This window comes from Hemitrygon akajei, chromosome 16, assembly GCF_048418815.1.
Source record: "Hemitrygon akajei chromosome 16, sHemAka1.3, whole genome shotgun sequence".
Taxonomy (NCBI): domain Eukaryota; kingdom Metazoa; phylum Chordata; class Chondrichthyes; order Myliobatiformes; family Dasyatidae; genus Hemitrygon; species Hemitrygon akajei.
The window spans coordinates 68,115,863-68,143,823 of NC_133139.1; the positions used below are offsets into that span (position 1 = coordinate 68,115,863).

The 27,961-nt window shown below is 40.1% G+C and overlaps 1 protein-coding gene across 7 annotated transcripts in view; it reads left to right on the top strand.

Moving 5' to 3' along the window:
• brd4 (bromodomain containing 4) overlaps window positions 1-27,961 on the top strand; it is a 182,513-nt gene that overhangs the window by 38,615 nt on the left and 115,937 nt on the right. For 3 of the 7 annotated variants that reach the window (XM_073069094.1, XM_073069089.1, XM_073069095.1), the window contains exon 2: window positions 25,301-25,616. In XM_073069094.1, the coding sequence (XP_072925195.1) occupies window positions 25,335-25,616 (282 nt within the window). In that variant the 5' untranslated portion in view covers window positions 25,301-25,334. Of the gene's footprint in view, window positions 1-5,866; window positions 5,951-24,088; window positions 24,126-25,300; window positions 25,617-27,961 lie in introns of all 7 variants that reach the window. The other 4 variants (XM_073069093.1, XM_073069092.1, XM_073069090.1 and 1 more) reach the window with 3 other exon arrangements.

The following is a 27,961-nucleotide window of genomic DNA, read 5'->3' on the forward strand; positions in this document are numbered from 1 at the left end:
CTCTTATCTGCCTCTACTATATTCTCAGTGAGCTCCAGTAAGTTCGTTAAAGTGTTTCAGAAACCATGTTGAATCTGCTTGACTTTGATTAATTTGAACACTTAACTTATTTTGGGAAAATGCTAGAATTCAACAATATCGTATGTTTAGTTAGCTAGGCTACAATTTACAGCTTTCCTTTCTCCTTGCGTTAAATAGTGATATTAGTTTTGTAGTTTTTCAGTCTTCTAAAATCCAGGGTATTTTGGAGTACTCGGAACATGCCTACTATCTCTGCATTCACTTCCCTAGGCTTTAAGCCTTGAGGCTTTTAGTCCCATTAGTTTGCTAAGCATTTTCCCCCCAGTGAAAGTTCCTCCCTCCTTTTATCCCCTTTAGGATTTTCATGCCTTTCTAACCTGCGTGCTCACCCCTATCTAATAGTGTTATATAAACTACTCTTTTTATATACTTTTAAAGCTTTCTTTCCTCCCCTCTCACCCAGTTCTCAAAAATTATTTAACAGTTTATTCTCATACTCTATTTATTTAAGTTAGCTCTTCTTGGTTTCTAAAGTTTATCCAGGTTGCTAACCTTAATAATGGCCTTTCCATTTGAGACCATTATTAACTTGCTTATAGATTGTAAATGCATTCTTTTGGATTCTTTTCCTCGCTGAATTATATTTTTTTAATTGTCACGATATTGTAAATGCCTGTTGATCTGCACTCTTGCCCTTTGATTTGTTTTTCCAGTCCACGTTAGTCAACTTTGTTCTTGAACCAATGTCATTGTGTTCATTAATGTTTAGAACATGAATTTCAGATCCAGATTTCTAATAAACTGAATATTCAATTGTGTGAAGGCTCCTCTAGAATTAATAATACAAAATGGTGTAATGAGCCAGAGTTGATTAACAATGAGACATAAAATAGTACTTTTGGAGTCAAAACTCTGTCTGTGAGCTTAGACTCAATGCCACTATGTCAACTGATTGTCCAGTCAATATGTAGGTTAAGATTGTCCATGATTATTATAGAGCATACATTTTCTTGACTAGTACTTAGTGCCTTTCAGAGCATTGCCCTTTCTGAGGATAATCTCACAGATGCCCTGTCCTGAACTGGAGGACATTGTGATGGTCTTGTCTTTCAAAACATGGTATTTATGAGAATACTCTGCCCATTTATTTGTCATCAATAGGATCATTGGAGATGCTGATTATAGTTGGCTGTGATGGGCTGTCCATCTGGTTTACATGCTTAATACTGGGCTTCCAAAACAACATTTCAAGATTTGTCATAGTAGAAATTTTCCAGGCGAACAGAGAAAGCAATTCAAAAGATATTCTCAATTTCAAACAGGTGTCATTTCTGGCCGTACTCAGCCATGACTGTTTAAGTAGAGGGTTCAATTTTCATGTGTCTTTGGGAGTATACAGAAGTCCTGTGCATACCGAAAAAGAGGACCACTTCTCACAAGGCTCATATGCCTACTCTGTCAAACATCCTGCCTCACCTGTAGCTGAATATGTGGATCTGACATTGTCCTCAGCCACTTTAGAAATCAGAGCTGGTGTGGAAGTAAGCCATTCTTAATTGCGAAGAGAGACAAGAGAATAGCATTCCTATTTGTGAAACAGCTGCAAGGACCAACCAACTTGCTTTAAGCAAGAAATTGTTACGAGGCTTTAAAACAGCACAACACTTCAATTTTTTGGGGTAATATGTACATTAAACAAACAAACAACAACTTAGAACACAAGTAAATGATGTCAGGCAATCAACAACTGACAGGCACAATGGTAAAAACAAAATGTTTTGACTAGACAGCGTCAGCATTTGGTGGACTACCGCCTTTCATTCTGTTTTTATTGTTACAATTTACAAGTGTTGGACCTTGAAACACTGATAATGTAAATATGTTGAAACTATAAAATGTTTCAAAGTATGTCTATTAGAAAATTAATGGCTTATTTTCATTAACTCATAGTTGCAAAGTATTTCACAATTATATTAACATTAAAAGAAAAATTCCAGTTGTGTGGCAACAAAAGCTATGTGCACAGGAGCATTTTGGTTACTGTGAGGCCATACACACACGCAGCTTCGAGGGAACAGTGGGAGGGGAAGAGAGTTTAGTATAGTTTGGTATAACTCTTTCTGCACTGGAGAAAGTTAACTTTGCACGAGGTGAGGATTGACAACGGCAAGCTCCCTACCAGTGCCATTTCCTGTGTTCATGTCATAACCCTCCAAACTTTTCCTCTCTATGCAGTTCATTCCAGATATTCACCCTCTATGTAAAGAAGTTACCTCAGGTCTTTTTTAAATTTCACCCTCTTGTATCAGTGCACTCCAGTTTTTAGACTTCCCAACTCAGGGGAAAATGCAGACAGTCCACCTTATCCATATCACTCAATTTTATAAACTGCTGAGGTTTCCTCTCATTCTCCATCATTACAGGGAATAAAGATCCAGCATGGCCAACCTCTCTACAACTTGAGCTTTCTAGTTCAGTTCATGCAGCATCCTCATAAATATCTTCTGCACCCTCTGCAGGTTGGCAGTGTCTTTCCTGTAACAGGGCTACGAAAACTGTACACAATGCTCCAAATGTGGTCTCACCAACAACTTGTTTAACTGCTGCAAAGTCCCTGTTCCTAAATTCTGCCCTGACTGGGGACCAGCATGCTAAACACCTTCTTCACCACCCTGTTTACTTGTGTGCCTGCTTTCAGGGCTCCTCTTTTCTATAACATGTCAGTACCATGCTATTCACTGTATAAGTTTGATTGTCAAAAATGCATCACCTCTCAGTTAGGTTTTAAAATCCATTTGTCATTCCTCAGCCCAACTGATGAAGATCTAGTTGTAATCCATTGTATCCTGCTGTACTGTCAACAAGATTCCTAACTTAGTACCAGTCCTATCTATTTGTGATATGAAGTTCCGTGATGTGATTGATTTTTAACATAGCTATGAAATAGCTGAACAAAGCACTCAGTTAGGGCAATTGGGAGTAGCCATATCCACTAATTAAATTTTAAATATTTAATGTCCAGTAATCATCCATTGTAAATTGCTGAGTGTAAACAAGTGGTAATATCGGATGGGGGGGGGGGCAGTTGGTGAGAATGTGGATACAATTAAAAATTTGAATTAATGTGGGATTAGTGTAAATGGGTAAATTAGTATTATACAGGAAACTTGGGGCAGAACAGAAGTCATTGATTCCACTCTAACCACAGATTGTTTCCCTTATGGAGATGCTAAATTTGTATTTGCAATTTTAACATTGCTACTTTGCCCTAAGTTGAACTTCAAACTCTTCTCTATCATTTAATTCTGCATTATTTTACTTGTCTCTTTATTGTCTCTTCATTTCTTCTTTTGTCCTCAAATTTGAATTTTTTTTGATCTGATCACCATTCTTACATCAGGCATAAAGATATCCCTGCATTTAAAATAAACAATGGTCTACAGTAAGTTACAGTCAAAAGGTTTTAAATTATTTAAATTCCTATTTATCTCCTTCAGTATATCTGTCAAGTTCCAGAATTTCTTTTCTCCCTGCTGCAACATTTAAATTCTGTCTCTATGACTAAACTTTTGGGTACCTTCCTAACATTCCCTTGAGTTCAGAGTATCAGTTGATTCAAGCCCTGCTAAACCCCTTGAACACCACGTGGGAAGTAATGCTCACTGCACTATACTATTTAATTGCCACTCCACTGAACATCCAACTGAACTCAGACTGGCCATCAGTGAAGACATGTTCCCAGTAGTGTAGGAAAAGTGCAGGACAGTCAGTAGTGTAGGCTTGGAACCTAGACGATTCCAGGTAGCCAACTGCATTGGTGCTGCTTCTTACACCCATGCTGAACTCGTTGACTTCATCTAATGCCTCCAACTTCCACCCTGCCCTCAAATTTACCTGGTCCATTTCCAACACCCCCCTCCCATTTCTCAATCTCACTGTCTGTCTCTGGATTCAGCTTATCTACTGGTCTATTATAAACCCATGGACTCTCACAGCTACCTGTACTATACATTGTCCCTCCCTATTACTTGTAAAAACACCACCCTTCCCCTCAATTCCTCAGTCTCCGCCACATCTACTCTTAGGATGAGGCTTTTCATTCTAGAATGAAGGAAATGTCCTCCTTTTTCAAAGAGAGGGGTTTCCTTTCTTCCACTACCAACACTGTCCTCAACCGCATCTCTTCCATTTCACGCACATCTGCTCTTACCCCATCCTCATGGCACTCTACTAGGATAAGGTTCCCCTTGTCCTCACCTACCACCCCACCAGCCTCCATGTCCAGCACATAATTCTCCAAAACTTCCGCTACCTCCAACGGATCCCACTTCTAAGCACATCTTTCCCTAACCCTCCCACCCCAGTTTCTGCTTTCAGCAGGGGTAGCTCCTTATGTGACTCCCTTGTCCGTTCGTCCCTCCCCACTGATCTCCCTCCTGGCACTTAACCTTGGAAGCGGAATAAGTGCTATACCTACCCCTACACCTCCTTCCTCATTGCCATTCAGGGCCCTAAACAGTCCTTCCAAGTGAGGTGACACTTCACCTGTGAGTCTGTTGGAGTCATTTACTGTTACAGTGTGTTACAGCCATCAAATTCTAAATTTGTGTATATTTACAAAATACAATTAAGTTGGTCAGTAAAACTATTGAAAATCTTTTCTTTGTACTTTTGTCAGTTAAATAAAGGTTCACGTGAATTAACATATCACAGATTTTTGTTTTTATTGCATTTTGGAAAATATCCCAACTTTTCTGGAAATGGGGTTTGTACTTAACTGCCCATTGCCTCCCTCCAGTGCTCCTCACCCCTGCCCTTTCTTTCTTCCATAACCTTTTGTCTCTTTCATCAATCAACTTCCTAGCTCTTTACTTCACCCCCCCCCCCCCACCCCACCCCGGGTTTCACCTATTACCTTGTGTTTCTTTCTCCCCTCCCCCCACCTTTTAAATCTACTCCCCAGCTTTTTTCTCTTGCCCTGCCAAAAAGTTCTGTCCTGAAACATCAACTGTACTCTATTCCTTGATGTTGTCTGGCCTACTGAGTTCCTTCTGCATTTTGTGTGTGTTGCTCTGACTGGCAACCTGTGTTTGAAGCGCCCCCTAATTTGCTTTGGGAAATTCTTGTTTCTAGTTATTGAATCATGTTGTCAGTTCTTTCTCTCATTACTTTTGGTGTTGGACTTCATTCTCCATTGCATCACCTTTCCTGCATATTTGTCAATGTTGTGAAAATTGTAGTATAGTAAGATCTAGGAAATCTGGCATGCTGGCTTATGAAATAAAAATGAAATGCTGAAAAAGTTCTTGTCAGCCAAAATCTATAAAAATAATAGTATTTCTCATGTGGGAGTGAAGTGCAGATAATAGTCTTCAAATTGATTTATTGGAGCTAATTGTTGCATATTTATTGCCACCATTTTGTACTATATCACATTGCATGTGATGCACCAGGTTATTTCATTCAGAAGAGGCTATCTCACAAGATTGAGCTAATGGTCAAAATCCTTTCACTTGTCTTTTAAACAATTGCATGCTTTTAAAATTGATTATAATTTATCTTAAAAAATGGAAAATCACACATTTAAGCATGTCCCCTACTTAATTTTCAGAAATTTGTAGTTGGATATTGTTGGTGGTTATTATTTGCTTGAGAGGTTAGTTTACTGTAACTAGATGACGTGCTTATTGGAAAACATTAAAATTTTATATTCCTCTTTAAGTAGACAACTCGAGAGGCTAAATACCCTATTCTTGATCTTGTGTTCCATCAGTGGATAGATTAATCACTAATATTGTACTCTTATGAAACTTAATTTTAAAAACAAGGCCCTCCTGTATTTCAGCCAGCAATAGAAAGCCCCGTGATGTCATCTGGTGATCAAAAGTCAACTAACGATCTCTTCAAAGCAGCTAATGTCTGCTGCCAGGTAAGTGGGAAAGTGTCGACTTGAAATTTTTTTTTCCAACTTTTTAGATGAAGTGATATAGTGACTTTTTTTGTGTACAGGGCTGCTTGGTTAGTGTTTCTGTCAGCTTTGAACTGTTGGAATATGTGCTTTCCTTTGACACTACCGAGCTAGAAATTCAAAGAAAGTTGCCACTTAATTTTCTAAAGATATTCTACAAAATAAACTAATAAAACTCCTAATTTTTCCCAAGTTTGTGCCTGTCTGATGTTAGCTTTCATCATCTGACAGTCACCTTTCTTTGCTGTTAATCTAAACCAGTACATGTCATGACCTGAAGATTCCAAGCTTCATTTTGATCTCTGCTACGTAATTGAAGCGATTGTTGTATGATTACAGGTCCTATGTCATGGATGCTCCTTATTAGGATGGAGGTTGTCATACTGATAGTCTTGGACCTTTTGTCAGCTCTTTGTAAATTTTTTTTGAATTTCAGTTCTTTGAAGCCCCTGAGGACTGATGAACACTGCTTTGCTTTGAATTTTAACACGACTCCTTATAACATCAATAGTTTTTATCTTTTCTCTAGCCCTGGTTACCTAAATGACTTGATGCTCAGTGATTTATTTTCAAATGATATGAGAGAAATCTGACTATTCTTCACTTTCTACACCTGAAAGTGTAAAGAGCTGAGATACAACAACTCTGGTGAAAGCTTTAGTTCCCTCCAAAATATCCTTTCTGTTATCTGTGCTCCACAATTGGTAGGCCTTGTTCCTCTTTTATCAATCTGACAGAATGGGCCAGACTGTTAATCTTCACTTTGGTCTTGCATTTTATCATCCAATGCTTCAATGCTGCAATAACCCTACAATCATGTGCTCCTCTCCTCGGCCATAAAATTACTAACATGTACGTTTTCTGGTTTTGTTGTTGCAGATTGCATTTTAGCAAGTATGTGCAAAGTGTTATTGCATTGAATAGTTAAGAGAAATAGCACTTGTGACTTTGCAAATTGAAAGTGAACAGCAGAAAATATTGATTGGTGGAAGTGATGCAAGGTGGCAAGACTCGAGTGCAGTAAAATTACTGGTATACCTATTTTGAGCTGAATATTTTTTCTTCGAAATTAATAATCAGATCCTTTTTGGCTTTGGTTTTTATTTTTGCCTCTGAGATATTGTGATATTTTAACCATCTGTTAGTAATCTGCCAAAAATGATAAAACAGAGCTGAGAATTTCTAACATTAGCAATTAATATTTATTTATAGGCACTGGGAAGAATAAGGCTGGAATTTGTTCACATTGCTCATTTTGAAAAGTTATGAGATTTTTTTCTCAGAATTGTCCAATATCAGTTAAAGGCATTTTTTAATTTCACATTTAATCTCATTTTTATTTCCAGGAATTATTTGGAAAAAATTTGTTTCTTTGTCCTATTTAGTGCAGTGGCGTGAGGGGGGGGGGGGGGTGGAATTACGATTAGGTATTTTGAAATAAGAGATGATGAGAAAATGTTTTTATAGCCCAACGATGTCTTGGAAAGGAAACCACCATAAAGCTCTTGATAGTCTGGTACATGTAGATCTTTGGTGTCAGCCTGCCAGATTTTCTGGGGTACTGTATGCTATTTCTGTTAATACCAAACTGCACATTTAATTCATGTTAAAATGCTCTGCCTTATAAGAATATTCCGGCGAACCATGCAAGTTTAATTGAGTCAGGCAAATTTAACTGGGACCCCAGCAAGTGGGAAGGCAGTTCTGCAAAAGTCAACTGGATACTGAACCCAGACCAGCAAATTATCTGAGTTGTACTGTACTACTATGACATTCAGATGGTGTGAATCTTGCATGGTAAGATAGGATAATTTGGAAGTTTGTGTTAAATTTCTGAGATTCACTTAATAGCAAAATCCAGCAAAAGTCTGAAATATGTTGTCAGAAATGCCTCAAAAGCAAGAAGTAATTACAAAAATGTATGTATTTTGCTTTGTAAATGGAACAAACAGATTGCACTAACAAAAGTGCAACTCTTTACAATGGCAGCTGTAAGATTGAGGTTCTATTCCTGCCATCTATAAGAAGTTTACGTTCTCCACATGACTGCATGAGTTTCCTCTGGGTCCTCCTGTTTCCTCCTACTTTCCAAAGAGGAACGGTTAGAGTTTGTGAGTTGTGGGCTGCCCAGTGCAATCCTTGCCAATTTGATTTAACACAAGTGACATATTTCACTGTATATTTCAATGTGCATGTGATAAATAAAGCTGATCTTGATGTAATTTCTAAAAATCCACTTTTGCAAAATTTTGATACAACTTGTCCTTCCTGGTTTCTCTAAGGTTGGTACAGTAGTACAGCCGTTAATACTTCTCCTTTAACTCCAGGAACTTGTTTGATCTTAACCCTAGGTGGAGTTTGCACATTCAAGAGAAGTTTTGTTAGGTAAATGGATGAGAGGGTTATGGAGTGATATAGTCTAGATGTGGATTGAGGAGACTAGGCAGGAAAACAGGTCAGCCAGACTAACAGATCTGTGCTGCACTGCTCCATGACCATAACTCCACTCTCCTCATGATCAAGTGAGTGCCTAAAGGATGTTAACAATTTTTGTAATCTGTGCTGATATATTGGCTGTAGTAAATTATCCATTCTGTAGTGAAGTGGCAACAGTCAGGGGAGGATTATAGATACTGTGGAAATGCTCTGCTGGGAAAGTTTAATGCTTTTTACGTTAAGGAATCATGTGCAATAGCATCAACTGAAGTGGTTCCGCGCAAACAGCTAGAAAGTAAGGGAAATGAAAATCAAAGATTATAGATGTTGAAAATATGAAATAAAAGCAAATTGCTGGAAGACATTAATGGGATCTGTCAAATGTTTCAGATCCTGGATCTAGAAGCAGTTGCTGAATAGAAACATTCTGCCTCTTTTTGGATGGACGGTTGTCTGATGGGTGGCTGACCTCACAGGACCCTTGGCACCAACATGGTTGAGATGAAATATGTTTTATGGGATGTCTGAGGGGTTGTAATTACTACCCCATGTTGAATTTAAAACGATAAGACATAGAGAAATTAGAATTTATAGATTTGCCTATCTTGTGGTATTCAAGGTTTGTATTGTGCTTAACTTCACATATTGGAGATACCACTGACAACTGGTGAAATGTATATATTTACTCTTTAATTACAAATACATTACTCACAGCTTGCATTATGAGCTGACTATTTAGACATGAGGTAATTGGTCTTGGACCTATGATTCCCAGCTTTCTCTGAGTCCTAGACTCTGGATTCTTTGAGCTTGTGTTCAGTATTTGGTGAGGAGTTAAATCCTAATTTCCAGATCCAATTTTCTTATTGGAGGAGAACAGAAAGATGGTACCATATTGATAGTCCAACTTTGACCCATTTGTCTGTCTTTGTTCTGTTGTAGTTGAACTGGTAAACAACTATCAGTTTCATTTTCCACATCCTAGTTATTAGCAGTGAGTCATTTGGTTACAGAGGACTGCGGAATTGAATGTTTCTGATATTGCAAGAATATTTCCTATATGGGCTAGGCCTATTTTCTTGCCTTTTTATTTAGTACTATAGCTGATCTACCTGCTCTGGATGCAAATGGAGACGTCTTGGAGTAAATCCATGTTTCTTTTCTGACTGCAACCTGGTGGCCACTTTCCAGTTGCTTATACTGTATTTTATTACGCTATTGAAACCTTGGGTCTTAGTTAAGTTAACTTAATGCTCCAGAGCTTTTTCATAGTGAGTGGTGTTAATTTAGGTATTGTTCCTTATCTCTTGTAGATCTTGTTTCAGTACAAATTGTTTTTTCCTACCCCAGAGTTTTGCCACTGTATTTTCAAAATCTGATTTGGATTCCTGTGATCCGTCAATACCGAAGAAACACTCTTTTAAGTTGCTATGAATATCCTTGCTTATACAGGTCGAGCATCCTTTATCTGAAATTCCAAAATTCGAAAACCTCCAAAATCTGGAATTTTTTGAGCGCTGTCACAACATTACAAATGGGATATTCCACGTGGTTCTGGGAAGGTTCCCAGTTGATGCTCCGGTTACCACACAGTTCTGAGAACTGCTCATAAAACAAGCAAAGATCTATCATAAACTGAAAATTGAAGGTGATATTCAGGAGGCTGATTGCAGAAGAGGCACATTAAATTTTTGAAGAATTTTAGTGATAAAGCATCATGAAGCAGCAGAGAAATTCATTATTTGCTAAGATCATCACTGATAGAAAATTTAACACACTGATCAACTGCATGAGTACACGTGTGATAAGCAAGTGTAAGACAAAGATCGCTTACCCAAATTCAGAGTTAGGAATGATGATGATGCCAAACAGCCATTTGAGTGACTGAGGTAGTGAAAGCTATTAAAAATATTATATAAAACTACCTTCAGAGCATATGTTTAAGCTTTATGATTTTGTGTCAGATCGGGTCCCGTCCCCAAGTCACTCAGATGCAAGAATTCCAAAATCTGCAAAAATGTAAAACTCTTCTGGCCCTAAGCATTTTGGATAAGGGTGCTCAACCTGTGTTAACATTACTAAAAGACATCACCGATCATTAGTGAACCTTGTAACACTATTTTAAGGCTCTGTGCATGATATATTTTGTTTTAATCCTTTGCCTACCACAGTCTTTTGATATCTGGGCATTGTATACACTGGATATTATTGCATGGGGTATGTCAGAGTGCGCATGGAATCAGCATGAAAATGTGTTTTATGGCTCATAGTATTACTGATTTAAAAAAAAAACCTGCTTGTGAGGGTAGTGGTGGGTGGGCTGGAGTGACTAGTGCAGCTGCTCAGTGGTGAAATTTGAGATTGAAAACATAATGGCCCTTTGAATCTGGGTTTTCATGGAACCGGCATCTCCCACCCCCTCTTTGTTTGACTACGTAGCTTTCCAAGCTTGTAGATTTCTCAGTGGTTTAAAAAAAACTATAGCTGCCACTGAACACTGGTGGCACGGCATAAAACCACAGCATAGGTGCCAGGTTCCTGCTGCAGGCTGCTTCAGAGGAGTATGTGCTTGTTAGACTAGAGGACCAAGAGGACCGTGGAATGGTGCTAAATAGCATGCCAATTAGTATAACAAAGGAACAGGAAGACAAGAGGTTGTGCAGATGCTGGAAATCCAAAGCAACATACACAAAATGCTGAAGGAGCTTAGCAGGGCAGGCAGCATCGATGGAAATAAATAAACAGTTGAAATTTCAGGCCAATGCTCCTCTTCTGTACTAGAAAGGAGGGGAAGATGCGAGAAATGAAGACAACTTCCCAGGAAGGATATGTGGTAGAGAGTCTGAGTGAGTACGTGGTCGTAGAGTCGGAGAGCAGCAGAGATCAGAGGGAGAGCAGTGAGAGATAGTCTCCTGTCAAAGAGAAGATTTAAACTTTTTCAGGATAGGCATCCTTCAAAGAGACTTCACAGTGGAGCAGCAAATCATACATGAGAAGTTCTGCAGATGCTGGAATTCAAAAGCAACACATACTAAACGTTAGAAGAACACAGCATCTATGGAAATGAATAAACTGTTGATGTTTTGGACCGAGGCCCTTCTTCAGGAATGCGGAAGAAGGAAGAAGCTGTTTTTCTTCTCTCCCCCCCCTTTGATATTCATCAAGATCATGGCTGAATCATAAGTGCAGTACAGTAGTGTTACAGATGCCTTCCTTCCAAGGAAACATACTTCGTGTACTAGCCCTGTCAAACCACTTAGGAATTTTAAATACGAACGAGAGGAAATCTGCAGATGTGCAAGCAATACACACACAATTCTGGTGGAACTCCGCAGACCAGGCAGCATCAATAGAAAAGAGTAAAGTCAGTGTTTCAGGGTGAGACCCTTTAGCAGGACTGAAGAGAAAGAAGATGAGCAGATTAAAAGGTTGAGGGAGAAACACAAGGTGATAGCTGAAACCGGGAGGGGAAGGGGTGAAGTAAAGAGCTGGGAAGTTGATTGGTGAAAGGATGGCTGGAGATGGAAAAATCTAATAGGAGAGGACAGAAGGCCATGGAAGAAAGAAAAGGGGGATGGAGTACCAGATGGAGGTGATGGGCAGGCAAGGAGATAAAGTGAGGGGGGGGGGGGAAAGGTGATGGGAAATGGTGAAAAGGGATGGGCATTAATGCTAAACCTGTCCCTACACCACCTCCCTCGTTATCATTCAGGGCCCCAAATATCCTTCCAGTGAGGCGACACTTCACCTGTGAGTCTGTTGGGGTCATGTACTATGACCGGAACCCTGGTGCAGCCTCCTGTACATTGGTGAGACCCGACATAGCTTGGGACACTGCTTTGGCGAGGACCAAACAGGATTTCTCGGTGGCCACCATTCCCATTCTGATATGGCTTCCTCTACTGTTGTGATGAGGCCACACTTAGGTGGGAGGAACAACACCTTATATTCGACCTGGGTAGCCTCTAACCTGATGGCACAAACACTGATAACTTGAACTTCTGGTAATGCCCCCCCTTCCCCACCCCCTTTTCCCTCTCTCACCTTATCTTCGTGACTGCCCATCGCCTCTCTCTGGTACTCCTCCCCCTTTCTTGCATGGCCTTCTGTACTCTCCTATTAGATTCCCCCTTCTCCAACCCTGTATCTCTTTCACTAATCAACTTACCACTTCACAGCTCTTTACTTCACCCCTCCCCCTTTCTGGTTTTACCGATCTCCCTCTCCTCACCCCACCTTTTTAGTCTACTCATCTCTCCCATACAGGTGATGTCAGAATTGAACTCTGAACTCCCAAAACTATGAACTGTAATAGTGCCATGCTAACCGCTACTCTGCTTTGTATAATTCAGTGAGAATTCGTATCAATCTTCTGAAATCTGAATAATTGGTATTCAATGGCTCCTGAAATATCATCCAAAGAATCAGTCAGTAATTGTTTTATACATTTCCAAGGCAAATTTTTTTGTGTATGACAGTAATTGTATACAGTGCACCAGGTGCAGTCTCATGAAGGACTATATGATTACAGTAAGGCTTTTTGCTCCTGTAATCAGTCCCTCATGATGAAGACTAACATAGTTGTTTTCATCATTGTTGGCATCATTGGCAAGGCCAGCTTTTACTGCACATTCCAAATTGTTGTTCTGAACTGCTGTTTTGAACTGTTTCCTGTGCCTTTGGTGTAAAGGTATACCTGAGTATTGTTTAAGTTTTGCTCCTTGACAGGCAGTCACCTATGCTGAGAAGCTCATGGTGGAATTCAATATTGCACAATCATCACTGAACCTGCCCATTTTTGAAATTAAAGCAAGATCATTGATGAATTGTCCAAAGGTTTGGTGAGGAGATTCTACAGTGAAGTCTTGGGTCTGGGATGATCAGTAACAATCATCTACCTTTGATCTCCAAGGTCTCAAACATGCCTAGCAAGGTCCGATAAATCTCTCGGGCTGGGGATCACCCTGCAGATGATAGGTCCTGCGCCTTGCACTCTGCAAGTGGGTCAAGGGAACTGCCTGCATAGTCAGTGTCTTCTGCCTTATGTAGTGAATGCACATCTTGCAGTATTCTTTGACCTTTGGCTTCATTTGGAGCCAGTAAAACTGGTCTTTGAGCAATTCATAGGTCTTTTCAACCCCCAAATATCCAGAATCATTACGTGACTTCAACACAATCCTCCGATACTTCTCTGGCAGAACCAGCTGGGAACACCGGGGCCATTCTCTCAGTAATGGAAGCACGTGGCGTGTTTCATCTTCTCTACCTGAGCAATGGTAGTCTCCTACGACTGCTGACCAAATGGTACTGATGCCCGGGTCATCTCACTGAGCTGCTGCCACTTCTCCACAACTCAATTCCAGCAACTGATTTGTCTTCAGAGCAGTCAGATTACGGTAAACTTGTGGAATGGTGTCATCAGAGGCTCCCAATTGATCTACTGCTTGTTCTTGCCCCTGTTTTCTGTCTGCCTTCACTGTGATGGCAAACTGACACATGGCCTTCATCCCCAGGGCAGGAAAGCTCTCCCAATCTTCGTCCCTGTCCAGCCCCTCGTGCACACGTCGGGACAAAGCATTAGCATCAATGTTCCTGCTTCCCTGTCGGTACTTAAGGCTAAAATCATAGGCAGGCAATGCCGCCAACCACCGATTGCCTGTGGCATCCAATTTTGCTGAAGTTAGGATATAAGTTAGGAGATTGGTGTCTGTCCTCACCTCAAACTTTCAACCAATCTCTGTCGCTTTACATCATCAGAGCACTGCCACTCGTCTAGCAACTGAGAGGTCTGCTCTGCTCAAGTCTCATATTCCTCTTTCCCTTAAAGGGTGGGTGTTATTCCAGCGAATAGGCAGAGCCTACCATAGTAGGGACTTTGGACCTGGACATTTTCCCACTTATTCACCAGAGAGGTAAGGGCAGATACTAACTCAGTACCACAAAACAACGAACAGCACACCTTATGCAATTAAACAATTTAGCTTTCTAATTCTTAATTTGACTAGAGAATTAGTAAAGAACACAAAAAGGGCCCATTTTAATGAAACAGTCTAATGCGCATGTTGGAGCTCACTAATTTCCCGTTCGTTCATTCTCCATTGGTTCCCCCGGGCATCATTGACTCCCGACCCCATTCCATGTCCACTCAGTCCTGCAGTCTACAACAACCTCTCCATTCTGACCTCTTCTCTCTCCATCTTCTGCTGAAGAAAAGCCCTTGAATCCCTCACTCTCAGGCACACAAGAAGGAAAACCACTCCCCTTATTGGATGCTGCACATTCCAAAGCCCCCATTATATCTTTAGACATAACCCAAACAAACTGCTGCTACAGAGAAACCATTACATTAACAGTGAAACCTTTCCCAGGGCATTACACTTAACTATTGGAGTATTTTCTTTCATTTTAGTGTCACTCACCGATTGACTTCATTTTAATCAGAGGTGCTTTATGTTGTAATAGGTCAAATGCTGCCTTAATGTCAAGAACGTTTATCCATGTTGAAGTGTGGACCTGATCTGGGGAGTATCTGTTCATTATTGAGCAAGTTATCAATGAGTGAGTGACAGTTCATAATTTGAAAGTTTAATAAACACAGTTGGACAGCCAGTATCTCTGGAATGAGCAAAGGTCTGTGACCTTTCATGACTGTGAAAGAGAAACACTAGTTGGTTTACAGTAGGAGAAAAGAGATATGCAGAACAAAAGGAATGTCTGCAGTAGGTTATCAAAATGGCTTACTGGGCCAGTTACCAACATGTGAAGCTGCATTGTTTAATGAGTTAATGGTAAGATGGGTGGGACCTGACCTGCCCAGCACTCCAGCCTTAAACAAGTAGGATAAAAAAAAACCTGAGAATTATATTTAAAGAGTGAAAATGTTGGGATTTTTTTGTGGATAGATGAGGTAGATGGTGATACGCCAAACTGTATGTACCTTGGCATAGTTGAATAATTTAGTTGGCTGCCATTGTTGTAATTGTACTTGGAACAGCTTGTCTAGCATTACACTAGTTCCACAGTGCAATATAGGAACAGAGTCATAAAACACTACAGCATAGAAACAGGCCCTTCTGCTCATAAACTCTGTACCAAACCATTAAGCTGCCTAGTCCGATTGAACTGCACCCAGACTATTGCCCTCCATACTCTACCATATTAATGTGGAGTTAATTGAATTGGCTGTCTGTGATGATCTTAAGCCAGATTGTTGATTTGGCATTTCTCATTGTAAATTATTACCTCTATTACGGCCCACTATCTTTGAGGATGAGCGTGTTCTAGGAGCTGTTTTTTCCTATGAGTTTAATTCAGAATCAGAGTCAGGCTTATTATCACCGGCATATGACGTGAAATTCGTTAATTTAGCAGAGGCAGTTCAATGCCATACATAATATAGAAGTGAAAAATAATAAATAAGTAAATCAATTACAGTGTGTATATTGAATAGATTTAAAAATCTTGCAAAAAACAGAAATAGTATATACTTAAAAAGTGAGGTAGTGTCCAAGGGTTCAATGTCCATTTAGGAATCGGATGGCAAAGGGGAAGAAGTTGTTCCTGATTTGCTGGGTGTGTGCCTTCAGGTTCTGTACCTCCTACCTGATTGTAACAATGAGAAAAGGGCATGCCCTGGGTGCTGGAGGCCCTTAATAATGCATGCTGCCTTCCTGAGACACTGCTCCTTGAAAATGTCCTGGATACTTTGTACCAAGATGGAGCTGACTAAATTGACAACCCTCTGCAGCTACTTTCGGTCCTGTGCAGTAGCACCCCCCCACATACCAGACAATGATGCCGCCTGTGAGAATGCCTCCACAGTACATCTATAGAAGTTTTTTAGTGTATTCGTTGACATACCAAATCTCTTCAAACTCTAAGTATAGCCACATGACTACATAGATATTATCTGCAATTTGAGAAGGATAAGGGCAGCTCGGAGGTGTCAGTGTTACAGTTGAACAGGGGAAACTATGGAGCCATGAGGGAGGAGCTGGCCAAAGTTAACTGGACGGATATCCTAGCAGAAAAGACAGTGGAACAGCAATGGCAGGTATTCTTGGGAGTAATGCACAAGGTGCAAAATCAGTTCATCCCCCAGAGAAGGAAGGAATCAAAGGGGGGGAAAGGGGCCACAAAGGAAGTCAGAGATTGCATAGCATTAAAAAAAAGGAAGTATGATAGAGCGAAGGTGAGTGGGAGGACAGATGATTGGGAAGTTTTTAAGGAACAACAGAACTTAACTAAAAAGGCAATATGGGAAGAAAAAATGAGGTACGAACGCAAGCTAGCCAGGAATATAAAGGAAGATAGCAAAAGCTTTTTTAGGTATGTGAAGAGAAAGAAGATAGTTAAGAACAATGTTGGGCCCTTGAAGAATGAATTGGGTGAAATTGTTATGGGAAACAGAGAGATGGCAGAAGAATTTAATGAGTACTTTAGATCTGTCTTCACTAAGGAAGACACAAGCAATCTCCCAGATGTATGGATGGGCCAAGGACATAGGGTAACAGAGGAAATGAAACAGATTGACATTAGGAAGGAAACGGTGATGAGTAGACTGATGGGACTGAAGGCTGACAAATCCCCAGGTCCAGATGGTCTGCATCCTAGGGTACTAAAGGAGGTGGCCCTGGAAATTGCGGATGCATTGGTAATCATTTTCCAATGTTCCTTAGATTCAGGATCAGTTCCTGAGGATTGGAGAATGGCTAATGTTATCCCACTTTTTAAGAAAGGAGGGAGGGAGAAAACAGAGAACTATCGACCTGTCAACCTGACATCGGTGATGGGGAAGATGCTAGAGTCCATTATTAAGGATGAAATAGAGGCACATCTAGATAGCAGTGATAAGATTGGGCCGAGCCAGCATGGATTTACCAAGGGTAAATCATGCTTGACTAATCTATTGGAGTTTTTCGAGGATGTAACCAGGAAGTTAGACAAGGGAGATCCAGTGGATGTAGTGTACCTCGATTTTCAGAAGGCATTTGATAAGGTCCCACATAGGAGATTGGTGGGTAAAATCAAAGCTCAGGGCATCGGGGGGAAGACATTGACATGGATAGAAAACTGGTTGGCAGATAGAAAGCAAAGGGTAGCGGTGAATGGGTGTTTCTCGGAATGGCAGGTGGTGACTAGTGGGGTGCCACAGGGTTCGTTGTTGGGACCACAGCTGTTTACAATTTACGTCAACAATTTAGATGAAGGCATTGAGAATAACATCAGCAAATTTGCTGATGATACTAAGCTGGGTGGCAGTGTGACATGTGATGAGGATGTTAGGAGAATTCAGGGTGACTTGGATAGGCTGGGTGAGTGGGCAGATACTTGGCAGATGACGTTTAATGTGAATAAGAGTGAGGTTATCCACTTTGGGAGTAAGAACAGGAAGGCAAATTATCTGAACGGTGTAGAGTTAGGTAAGGGAGAAATACAAAGAGATATAGGAGTCCTTGTTCATCAGTCACTGAAGGTGAATGAGCAAGTGCAGCAGGCAGTGAAAAAGGCTAATGGAATGTTGGCCTTTATTACAAAGGGAATTGAGTACAAGAGTAAGGAAATCCTCTTGCATTTGTACAGAGCCCTGGTGAGACCACACCTGGAGTATTGTGTACAGTTTTGGTCTCCAGGGTTAAGGAAGGACATCCTGGCTGTAGAGGAAGTGCAACATAGATTCACGAAGTTAATTCCTGGGGTATCTGGACTGTCTTACGCAGAGAGGTTAGAGAGACTGGGCTTGTACACGCTGGAATTAAGGAGATTGAGAGGGGATCTGATTGAAACATATAAGATTATTAAGGGATTGGACAAGATAGAGGCAGGAAATATGTTCCAGATGCTGGGAGAGTCCAGTACCAGAGGGCATGGTTTGAGAATAAGGGGTAGGTCATTTAGGACAGAGTTAAGGAAAAACTTCTTCTCCCAGAGAGTTGTGGAGGTCTGGAATGCACTGCCACGGAAGGTAGTGGAGGCCAGTTCTCTGGATGCTTTCAAGAAGGAGCTAGATAGGTATCTTATGGATAGGGGAATCAAGGGATATGGGGACAAGGCAGGAACAGGGTATTGATAGTAGTTGATCAGCCATGATCTCAAAATGGCGGTGCAGGCTCGAAGGGCCAAATGGTCTACTTCTGCACCTATTGTCTATTGTCTATATGTTGGAACCAGGCTAGATCCTCAGAGATCTTGACACCGAGGAACTTGAAACTGCTTACTCTCTCCACTTCTGATCTCTCTGAGGATTGATATCAGTTCCTTTCTTACCCTTCCTGAAGTCCATAATCAGCTCTTTCGTGTTACTGATGTTGTGCTGCGACACCACTCCACTAGTTGACATTTTTCACTGCTGTACGCCTTCTCATCACCACCTGAGGTTGTATCATCAGCAAATTTATAGATGGTATTCAAGGTATGTGTAGCCACACAGTCATGGGTATAGAGAGGAGAGCAGAGGGCTAAGCACACACACCCCTGAGGTGCGCCAGTGTTGATTGTCAGTGAGGTGGAGATGTTACCACCAATCCACACAGATTGTGGTCTTCCAATTAGTAAGTTGAGAATCCAATTACAGAGGGAGGTACAGAGGCCCAGATTCTGCAGCTTCTCAATCAGGATTGTGGAAATGATGGTACTAAATGCTGAGCTATAGCTGATGAACAACAACCTGACACAGATGTTTGTGCTGTCCAGGTGCACAACTGTGTGAAGAGCCATTGATCTTTTGTGACGATAGGCAAATTCCAGTGGGTCCAGGTCCTTGCTGAGGCAGGAGTTCAGTCTAGACTGACCAACCTCTCAAACCATTTCATCACTGTAGATGTGAGTGCTACCAGCCACTCGAAATTAAGGCAGCTCACATTATACCACTCATGATTACACGTGGCAGCATAACAGAGCATTGGTCCAGGCAGTGTTGCAGTTTCACTAGTTCAGTACCTCATTTTCAGGTATGTCTTATAGAAACATAGAAACATACAAAATAGGTGCAGGAGTAGGCCCTTTGGCCCTTCGAGCCTGCACCGCCATTCAGTATGATCATGGCTGATTATCCAACTCAGAACCCTGTACCTGCTTTCTCTCCATACCCCCGATCCCTTTAGCCACAAGGGCCATAATCTAACTTCCTCTTAAATATAGCCAATGAAGCGGCCTCAACTGTTTCCTGTGGCAGAGAATTCCACAGATTCACCACTTCCTGTGTGAAGAAGTTTTCCCTCATCTGGGTCCTAAAAGGCTTCCCCTTTATCCTTAAACTGTGACCCCTCATTCTGGACTTCCCCAACATCGGAAACAATCTTCCTGCATCTAACCTGTCCAATCCCTTTAGAATTTTATACGTTTCAATAAGATCCCCCCTCAATTTTCTAAATTCCAGTGAGTATAAGCCTAGTCGATCCAGTCTTTCTTCATATGAAAGTCCTGCCATCCCAGGAATCAATCTGGTGAACCTTCTTTGTACTTCCTCTATGGCAAGAATGTCTTTCCTCAGATTAGGGGACCAAAACCGCACACAGTATTCTAGGTGCGGTCTCACCAAGGCCTTGTACAACTGCAATAGAACCTTCCTGCTGCTGTACTCAAATCCTTTTGCTATGAATGCTAACATACCATTTGCCTTTTTCACCACCTGCTGTACCTGCATGCCCACCTTCAATGACTGGTGTACAATGACACCCAGGTCTCGTTGCATCTCCCCTTTTCCTAATTGGCCACCGTTCAGATAATAATCTGTTTTCCTGTTCTTGCAACCAAAGTGGATAACCTCACATTTATCCACATTAAATTGCATCTGCCATGAATTTGCCCACTCACCTAACCTATCCAAGTCACCCTGCATCCTCTTAGCATCCTTATCTTTATTTGTATTTGGCATTTTCTTCTGTGCTGCAGTTTGAAGTTGGTTGATTGCATGTCTTGATAGTGAGGGAAATACAGGGCTTGAGGTTACAGATAGTTTCACTATCTATTGCAGTTTTCAGGAGTTGCCCTAATAAACATGGCTTACTGCAGCATATAATATTTCTTGGATTCTTATCAAGCCTATTGATAAATTCTATGCCTCTTCAGTGTTACTATCAAGACTCTGCTGTTTCAGAATTAAAAGTATGAAAAACTGTTCTTTGGAATTTTCTTCCCCTAGAGTTGAACTTTCTGCCAGGTAGTTTGTTAGAAGTAGCTTATTTGACAGTAGTTGCATTGAGTATAACTGGGGGAGGATATCCATGACAAACTATCCTTAACTGTTATTGTACATATGTGTATAATGAGATTGTTGTCTACAAATGTTGCCTTTCCTTTATTATTTGATAGAATCTTGGTCCTTTGGAAGGATTTGTTAGTAAATCAGGTAGCTATTTGGAAGAAGATTTGCTGTGGCATGTACTTACTATTGTACCAAAGTATAAAGTTTGGTTTAATAAATTGCTTTTGATAAAACATTAGGAGCAACTTAGTGGCACACTACCACACAGCCCAAGGGAGCAAGCCATTCATCCAATAATCAACCCAGTGAGTTTTTTTTGTACTGCCTGTGTTGTGATGATATCCTTTCTTAAAACAATAATATAAGCTCCTTTGCCTGTACATTGTAAGCTGTACAGCAGGGATAATGTTTCTCCATTTGCAAACACCTTACATAGAACAGTACAGCACAGGAACAGGCCTTGGGACCTATGATGTCTGTGCCAACCATGATGCCAATTTAAACTAATCCCATCTGTTTGTATGCTGTCTATATATCTCTCTATATATAGGCTAGCTGCAGGCTACTTGTAACAATCTTTTGTATGGTGGAAACCAATCTCAGGACTATTAATCCAAACATTTATTAGTTGCAAGAATGGGCTCCTTGGCCTCTCAAAGCTGCTTTGCATTTTGATTGTGTTTGATGTGATTGTAACCTCAAATCCAGAGCCCATCTTTTTACAGTAACCTTTCATACACTTAACAAAATTTGATTTGCCTCTTGTTCTGAATTTGCAGTTTTATTAGAGACATGCTACTGAAAATTAGTGAAAAGTGAACTTGGATTCATTCAAAAACAGTGGACAAGCACTGGTATCTTGACCACCTTTGCTTAAACTCATGGCCTCTTTCCTGTTTTCTGAGTTCTCACCTTAAGGTTTGTTCTTGTTAGTCCTGGAGTTTCTCTGTGAGTTCAGCTGTTGTACTTTCTTCAGGATCTGATATGGTGGTAAATCCTTTTCCTATGGGTCATCTTCACCCAATTGTTCTATCCTCTAAGGCATTGCCACATTGTGCTGGCTAATTTCATCCATCTTTGTTTTTGTTACAGCTGGGCTATTGGTTGCTGCAATGCCACCTTTCTATTTTAGTTTTGTAGCATCCAGTTATTGCTACTGAGTCATATAGTATAGAATTGGTTCACGTAGTATGGAATTGATTGCTCATAATGGGTTTTAAAAGGACCCCACACTCTTCCCCCACCCGCAATACTTCCATGGGTCTCATGAGCAAGCATCTTCACTAAGTAGGAGGCTGAAGAAAGCTGGACTTTGCACATCCATACTCACATCATATGCACAGTAAAGAGCATCTGAACAAGTTGCATCTCTGCTTATTACAAAATCTGCACTGTGGCAGACAGAAATGTTAAAACTTACTTATAATTATTACCCGTTACCTGATGCAAGAACACACAATACTACGGAAGGTAAAGCAACAGCTTTTTTATTAGTAGCTCTTTACTGCAGAGAGAGCACTTCTTGGGCACACATGGGGTCCAACCAGTGGTCTTTCTCCACACACACAGATACAGAAAAATACCCTTTCTGTCACGTAGCAGGAAACAATTTTTTAGCTACCCCCACAGTCACATGCCCAGCAATAGTGGTATTTCAAGACAAAGACCCTTTGGTTGCCTTAATAGGAAAAGGTCCTCAACCACAGACAATGTGCAGCAGAGAGAGTCCCTCGTAGTTCCACATTTTTTTGAACAGTTTTACCATATCCCGTTCTGCAGGTGCACAAGCCAGCAGAGCTTAGCTTAAAGTCTAATTTTTTACATGTCAGCAGAACAAATTAATCCTTTATTTTAGAAAAGCTCTACAATGGTGCTCAAAACTGCCTAACACATCACTGGCACCAGCCTACCTGCCATAAAGGAGATAGATACAGAAAAGGGCTAGTAACGTCGTGAAGGATCCCACCCACTCTGCTTATGGACCATTTGTCTTACTCACGTCACGGAGGATGCTACGTAACATCCACGCCAGGGCCACCAGACTCAAAAGCAGTTACTTTCCCCGAGCAGTAAGACTGCTCATCATGTCCCCCTTCCCCCTCCAACACTTATTTTCTGTCAGTCACCTCAGGTACAGCATATCACTTTATGGACATAACACTAACTCTAAATACACAAGTTATCAGGTATTTGTATTTATTGTGTTTATTATTATTTTCTTTACCTTTGTGCTGCATCACATCTGGATTTTGTTTTTCGTTTGAATATTTGTGCACAGCAATGATATTAAACAATCGTGAACCTTGTCTTCTATCACTGAGGTACTATAGTTACAGCCAATACTTCTACGAAATTTTGGATGGCTTCAGAGATACCTTCATTGTTGCTTATGACAAACAGACTGCTACTTCCAGATTAAGATGGCTTGAGGACCTTGTCCTTTTTTTTTAAAAGAACGGGATTATGCTTGCTGATGTGTACCATCACAACTGGTCACCTTTGGGATCTCAATCTTTTGACATGAGAGTCAGGAAGGGAATATACTGTCCTGGTGTCTCATTTATGGCTGCAAGCGTACTCAATTGAATCACCTATCATTACATATCTTACACTGTTTCCTCCCAATCTTGTCTCATGGTGCCATGAACTTTGCTGCTGCTGTCATCTGTTCTCACCCAATGGTGAACGAAGCAGTAATTCTGTTGGAAAAGAGGATTAGCAGAGGGCTCTTTTTTCCTATATTTTACTCCTGCTTTGTCACCCTTTCCCTAATTTTTAACCTGAGGTGTGACAACATCCCTAAATATACTATATAAACACTTGAGCATCTTGAATCCCTCTGCATCTCTAAATTAGTTTACGAACATTGGCAATTGGGTCTGCTTCCTTGTTACATGGCTGCTATGAGCAGTTGAAATATCCCTGATTTCTGGGCTTTTCTGCCATGACTTTCTCCTCAAATTAAAATTAAGTTGAATTTGGTGCTACTATTACATCAAGGCATTATTTTACTCCGAGCACTTCACCCGTGCAAAGACCTTGTCTTGGCTTAACTAACAATCTGTTGAACTAGAAATATTCACCTGTTTCTTATTTGTTGCCTTTTGCACCCCTCATCACTTTCTGAGTCATGACATGCAGTTGTTCCACCTCTGCTGTTGTGTTGGAACTCTCAACTGCTGCAGTTCTGTTCTTGCTGAAAGTTCCTCACAATGCCTGTTAATGTTGCTTCAAAGTGTCTTAGAAAGTGTAACTTTGTTAAAGGTGTTTTGTAGATGCAAATTATAATAATGGCAGAGTTAAGCTGAATTAATTCTCTTTTCTCTGTGCCCCCCATGACTGTTTTATTTGACAGCTCAAGGAGAATCAGAACTGTTCCTTGATCGTTCACAGGTTCATATTTTTTAAACAAAGCATGTATCCATGTACAACTCTGAAATTTGTATTTCTCCATCTAGCCATGAAACAAAGAAAGAACAAGGAAGTCAATCAGAGGTAAACATCAAACACTACCCCCTCCCCCGTTCAAAAAACGACAGCATCCTGATCATCAACACCCCCCCAAACCCCTTTACCCCCCCCTGCAAAAAGCGGAACAGAAACATCAACCCCCAGACACTTTCCCCTCACTCAATAAAATGTAGAAGGAACAGGCAATTTAAAAAACACAGAATACAAAAATCTTAAGTCTAGAAAAAGTCCAGAATCCATAAATGCAATAGTCTAATCCAGAAATATAGAACCATGATAGCATCAGCCTTTCTGTGTCAGAGGACTATTTTTGTGTTGCACTAAATGATCAAAGCATGAATTAGTGAAAGAAAAATAAATATAGTTAATGATATTTGAAATCCATGTCACAGGAATAATAATTTGCTTATTTGTATTATTGTATGAAATAATTCTTTAATGAAAACATTCATTAGGAATTTTTGCTTTGATTTATAATATAACTTAGTACTGCTGAGTTGAATGTGCTGTTCAGTAGTTTGACTATTTGGGAAATGATAGAGAAATTAATTCCAGATCAATTAACATGACTTTTATGTTAACAAATTTGAGTGCTCAACTTGATAAAGACTCTTAAATTTAGGGTTGTAATTTCTAACCTTAAATACAATCTGATATATGTTATAACTAATGTGATCAAGGTAGCTTTTGTAATTATCTAATGCCAGCACCTTCAAGTTTGAGTTCCAGCAACAACTTGGAAAAGGATTTAACAGTTTTATGCCTAGTGTTAGTACTTCATTATTGCGGAAGAAGTCTAAATCCATTTTCTGAATGTCATTCTTAGCAATCATTAATTGATTGTACAAAGAAATTCTTAGTTAATCCTGCTAGTGTGATGACTTACGATGTTATCGCACCTATAATTAACTGTAAGCACAATGTTTGCAGTCTTTTTACCAAGGACTGTCTATGAAAATGAATGGGAGCATGACACTGGACTGTCTCCCTGACATTCTACATGGGTGAAACTTTGAACATTTTTCTAGGGAATGTAGTTACAGAATAAATGTTCTGTGACTCCTTTTTAAGGAAGTTAATGCATAAATATCATATCAAACTTAATGCATGGGGTACATTAAAAACAATTGCATTGGACCTGAAATATGCAAGCCACGTTGTGGAGTTTTAAGTTCCTAACTCCATTATTCTTGTTTCAGGCTGCCAGGTGAGGTCTACAATGGGATCAATGGTATGTCGAGTGAGAGTGGCCCTGGGAAGAGACTAAGAAAACCACCGGCAATGGGGGATGGCTTAGAAAGCACACAGATGTCTTCAACACAGTCACAAGCTCAACCCCAACAAAGTAATGTTATCGGTAATCCTCCCCCTCCTGAAACCTCCAATCCCAATCGATCCAAACGACTGACGAATCAACTTCAGTTCCTGTCAAAAGTGCTCCTGAAGACAATATGGAAGCACCAGTTTGCTTGGCCTTTCCAACAGCCTGTGGATGCTGCAAAACTAAACCTACCTGTAAGTTGACTTTTCCTTTCCAATGAGCCTAGTTTTAATTGCAGCAGTAGATATGCTATAAATAGTAATGTCAGTAGAGAAAGTAATTACTGGCCTTTTTGGGATCATATTTCATTTTTATATTTGCATTTTCTCTCTTCAAATTTTACTCTGATCATTTGAAATATCCTCTCTGCCTTTAAGCTCCTCACCTCTCCAGTGTCTGGATTGCTGGGAAGGATTTTTCTATCTGCAATTTTCTATGTTGCTACTGCTGTCGGTTAACAACAACTACATATTGTTGGGCACTGTATTACTAAGAAGAAGTGTTTGCCTGTCTGGTTTGCAGCATGTCAATATGGTTCACAATTTTAACTTCTGACACTACAATTGTAATAGTTGAATGTGATTGCAGACTGACTCTTTGTTTTCTTATTTGGACTTCCCTGCATCCTTTTCTATTTTATTAAGTTTTTTGTAAATACCCCAAACTATTTAGTTTGCAATCTTGATAAAACTTTTGGTTATTTCTAATAACTTGTATGAAACCCACTTGTGTCACATCTGGTTGAATTCTGCATGCATTCATATTTACAAAGTTAAAATATTTACATTTGTTTAGAGGCATTGAGCATTATTTTCTTCCTGTTATCTTTTACTACTCAAATTATTTTTTTCTGCTTGTTTTCTCTAATTGCTTTATATCAGAACCCTGATTGACAGTTGTGCAAAGATGCTTGTTCCAGCCTGTTGTAATTGGAGGGGGTCACAGCAGAACAGATTGTTATTCCTTTGGGTATCCTTTTAATCAAGCATCATTTTTCAGTTAAGATTGTGAAACAAAAATTTCTGAGGTAGCTTATAGTAACTTGGGAGGACAAATTTTTTTTGAAAATGTGATTGGTGACCAAGCAATATTTCTGGAGAAGGAAGCAGATGATTTTTATAGCTTTCTAGTATATGTTTCTGAAATTTTTTTTGAAATTAACTTTGGCATTGGAAGTAAGCTATTTTTCCTGTGCTTGAGAAATACTTCAGAGATATGAGTAACATGCAAAATGCTGGGTGAACCCAGCAAGTCAGGCAGCATCTATGAAAAGGGATAGAGTCGAAGTTTTGGCCTGAGATCCTCCATAAAGACTGTAAAAGAAGAAGCCAGAATAGGAAGGTGTGTGGGTGGGGGGGAAGAGGGGAGTACAAGCTAAAGATGATAGAAGCTAGATGAGGGGTTTAATAGATATCTTTATAGACATTTCTAACTTTGAATCTTTGAATATGAACTGGGAGAAAATACCGTAAGTACCCAGTAGGTTGGGGGAAAGAAATAGTAAACATTTCAAATTATTGACCTTCCAGAACTAGAAGAAAGTTAAAAATGCTTTGAGAGAAGAGGACATAGGAAGTCTTAAGAGTGAAGCAGTTAAAGGATAATGGATGCAAGAGGGTTGGTACAAGTCCAGAAGCAAACCCTCAAGAAAGAAATTAACATAGGAAGCAGAATATTTGAAGTAACTGAAGAGAAATGCTGCAGTTGCTAGATTTGTTTATTTGAAATTGTTGAAGTTAGATGTTGAATCTGGACAGCTCTCCTTTTGTTTACTCGAAAGGACTGCTGAAGCTTGCATCGAATTTCATTGGAACACTCCAGGAGGGCAAGTGTAGGATATTTGGGAGCTTGGCTCATGAAATATACAAGAAAATAGGAGCAGGAGAATATGATTGGGTCTTCTAAGCCCACCCTGTTTCATATGATCATGCTGTCCTCTAAGCTATTTCTCCATACCCCTATATTCTTTGTGCTATCAAACATTTATGTGCTTCTACTTTAAATACTTTGATTAATCTTCCACGCCCTGCTGGGGTGGAACTCGAAAGATTCACCACCTCTGAAAGGTAATCTGGGTTATGCTTGGAGACTACTGATCTTCTCCAAGGTATGTACATAGTATACATTTGTGCTCCCCATTGTAAATGATGAACAGTGAATGCAATGTGTGAATTTCAAATATCAGTTGATTGCTTTTTCACCTGGAAAATTGTCTGAGGCTCTGTTTAGTAGCGAGGAAGAAGTAAGAATTGGTTGTTGCATGTCCATCAGGTGCAGTGGAAGGTGGGTAGAAATAGTAGAAATGAGTAAACCCTGTTGGAAAAGGAAACAACAACTTGGAATCACGCTGGAGATGCAGTAGAAACTTTGAAATTTTTTCTTGTGGATTTTAGTACATCTGGCACAGTTTTTTATTTGGATTTTTTAAAAATAAGATTCTTTTATGACTATTTGCATAAGTGGTTGTTTGTGTGTTACAAGATACTTACATAAATTTACTTAGAATTTTACATTCCAGGATTGTAATTTTACACCAGCT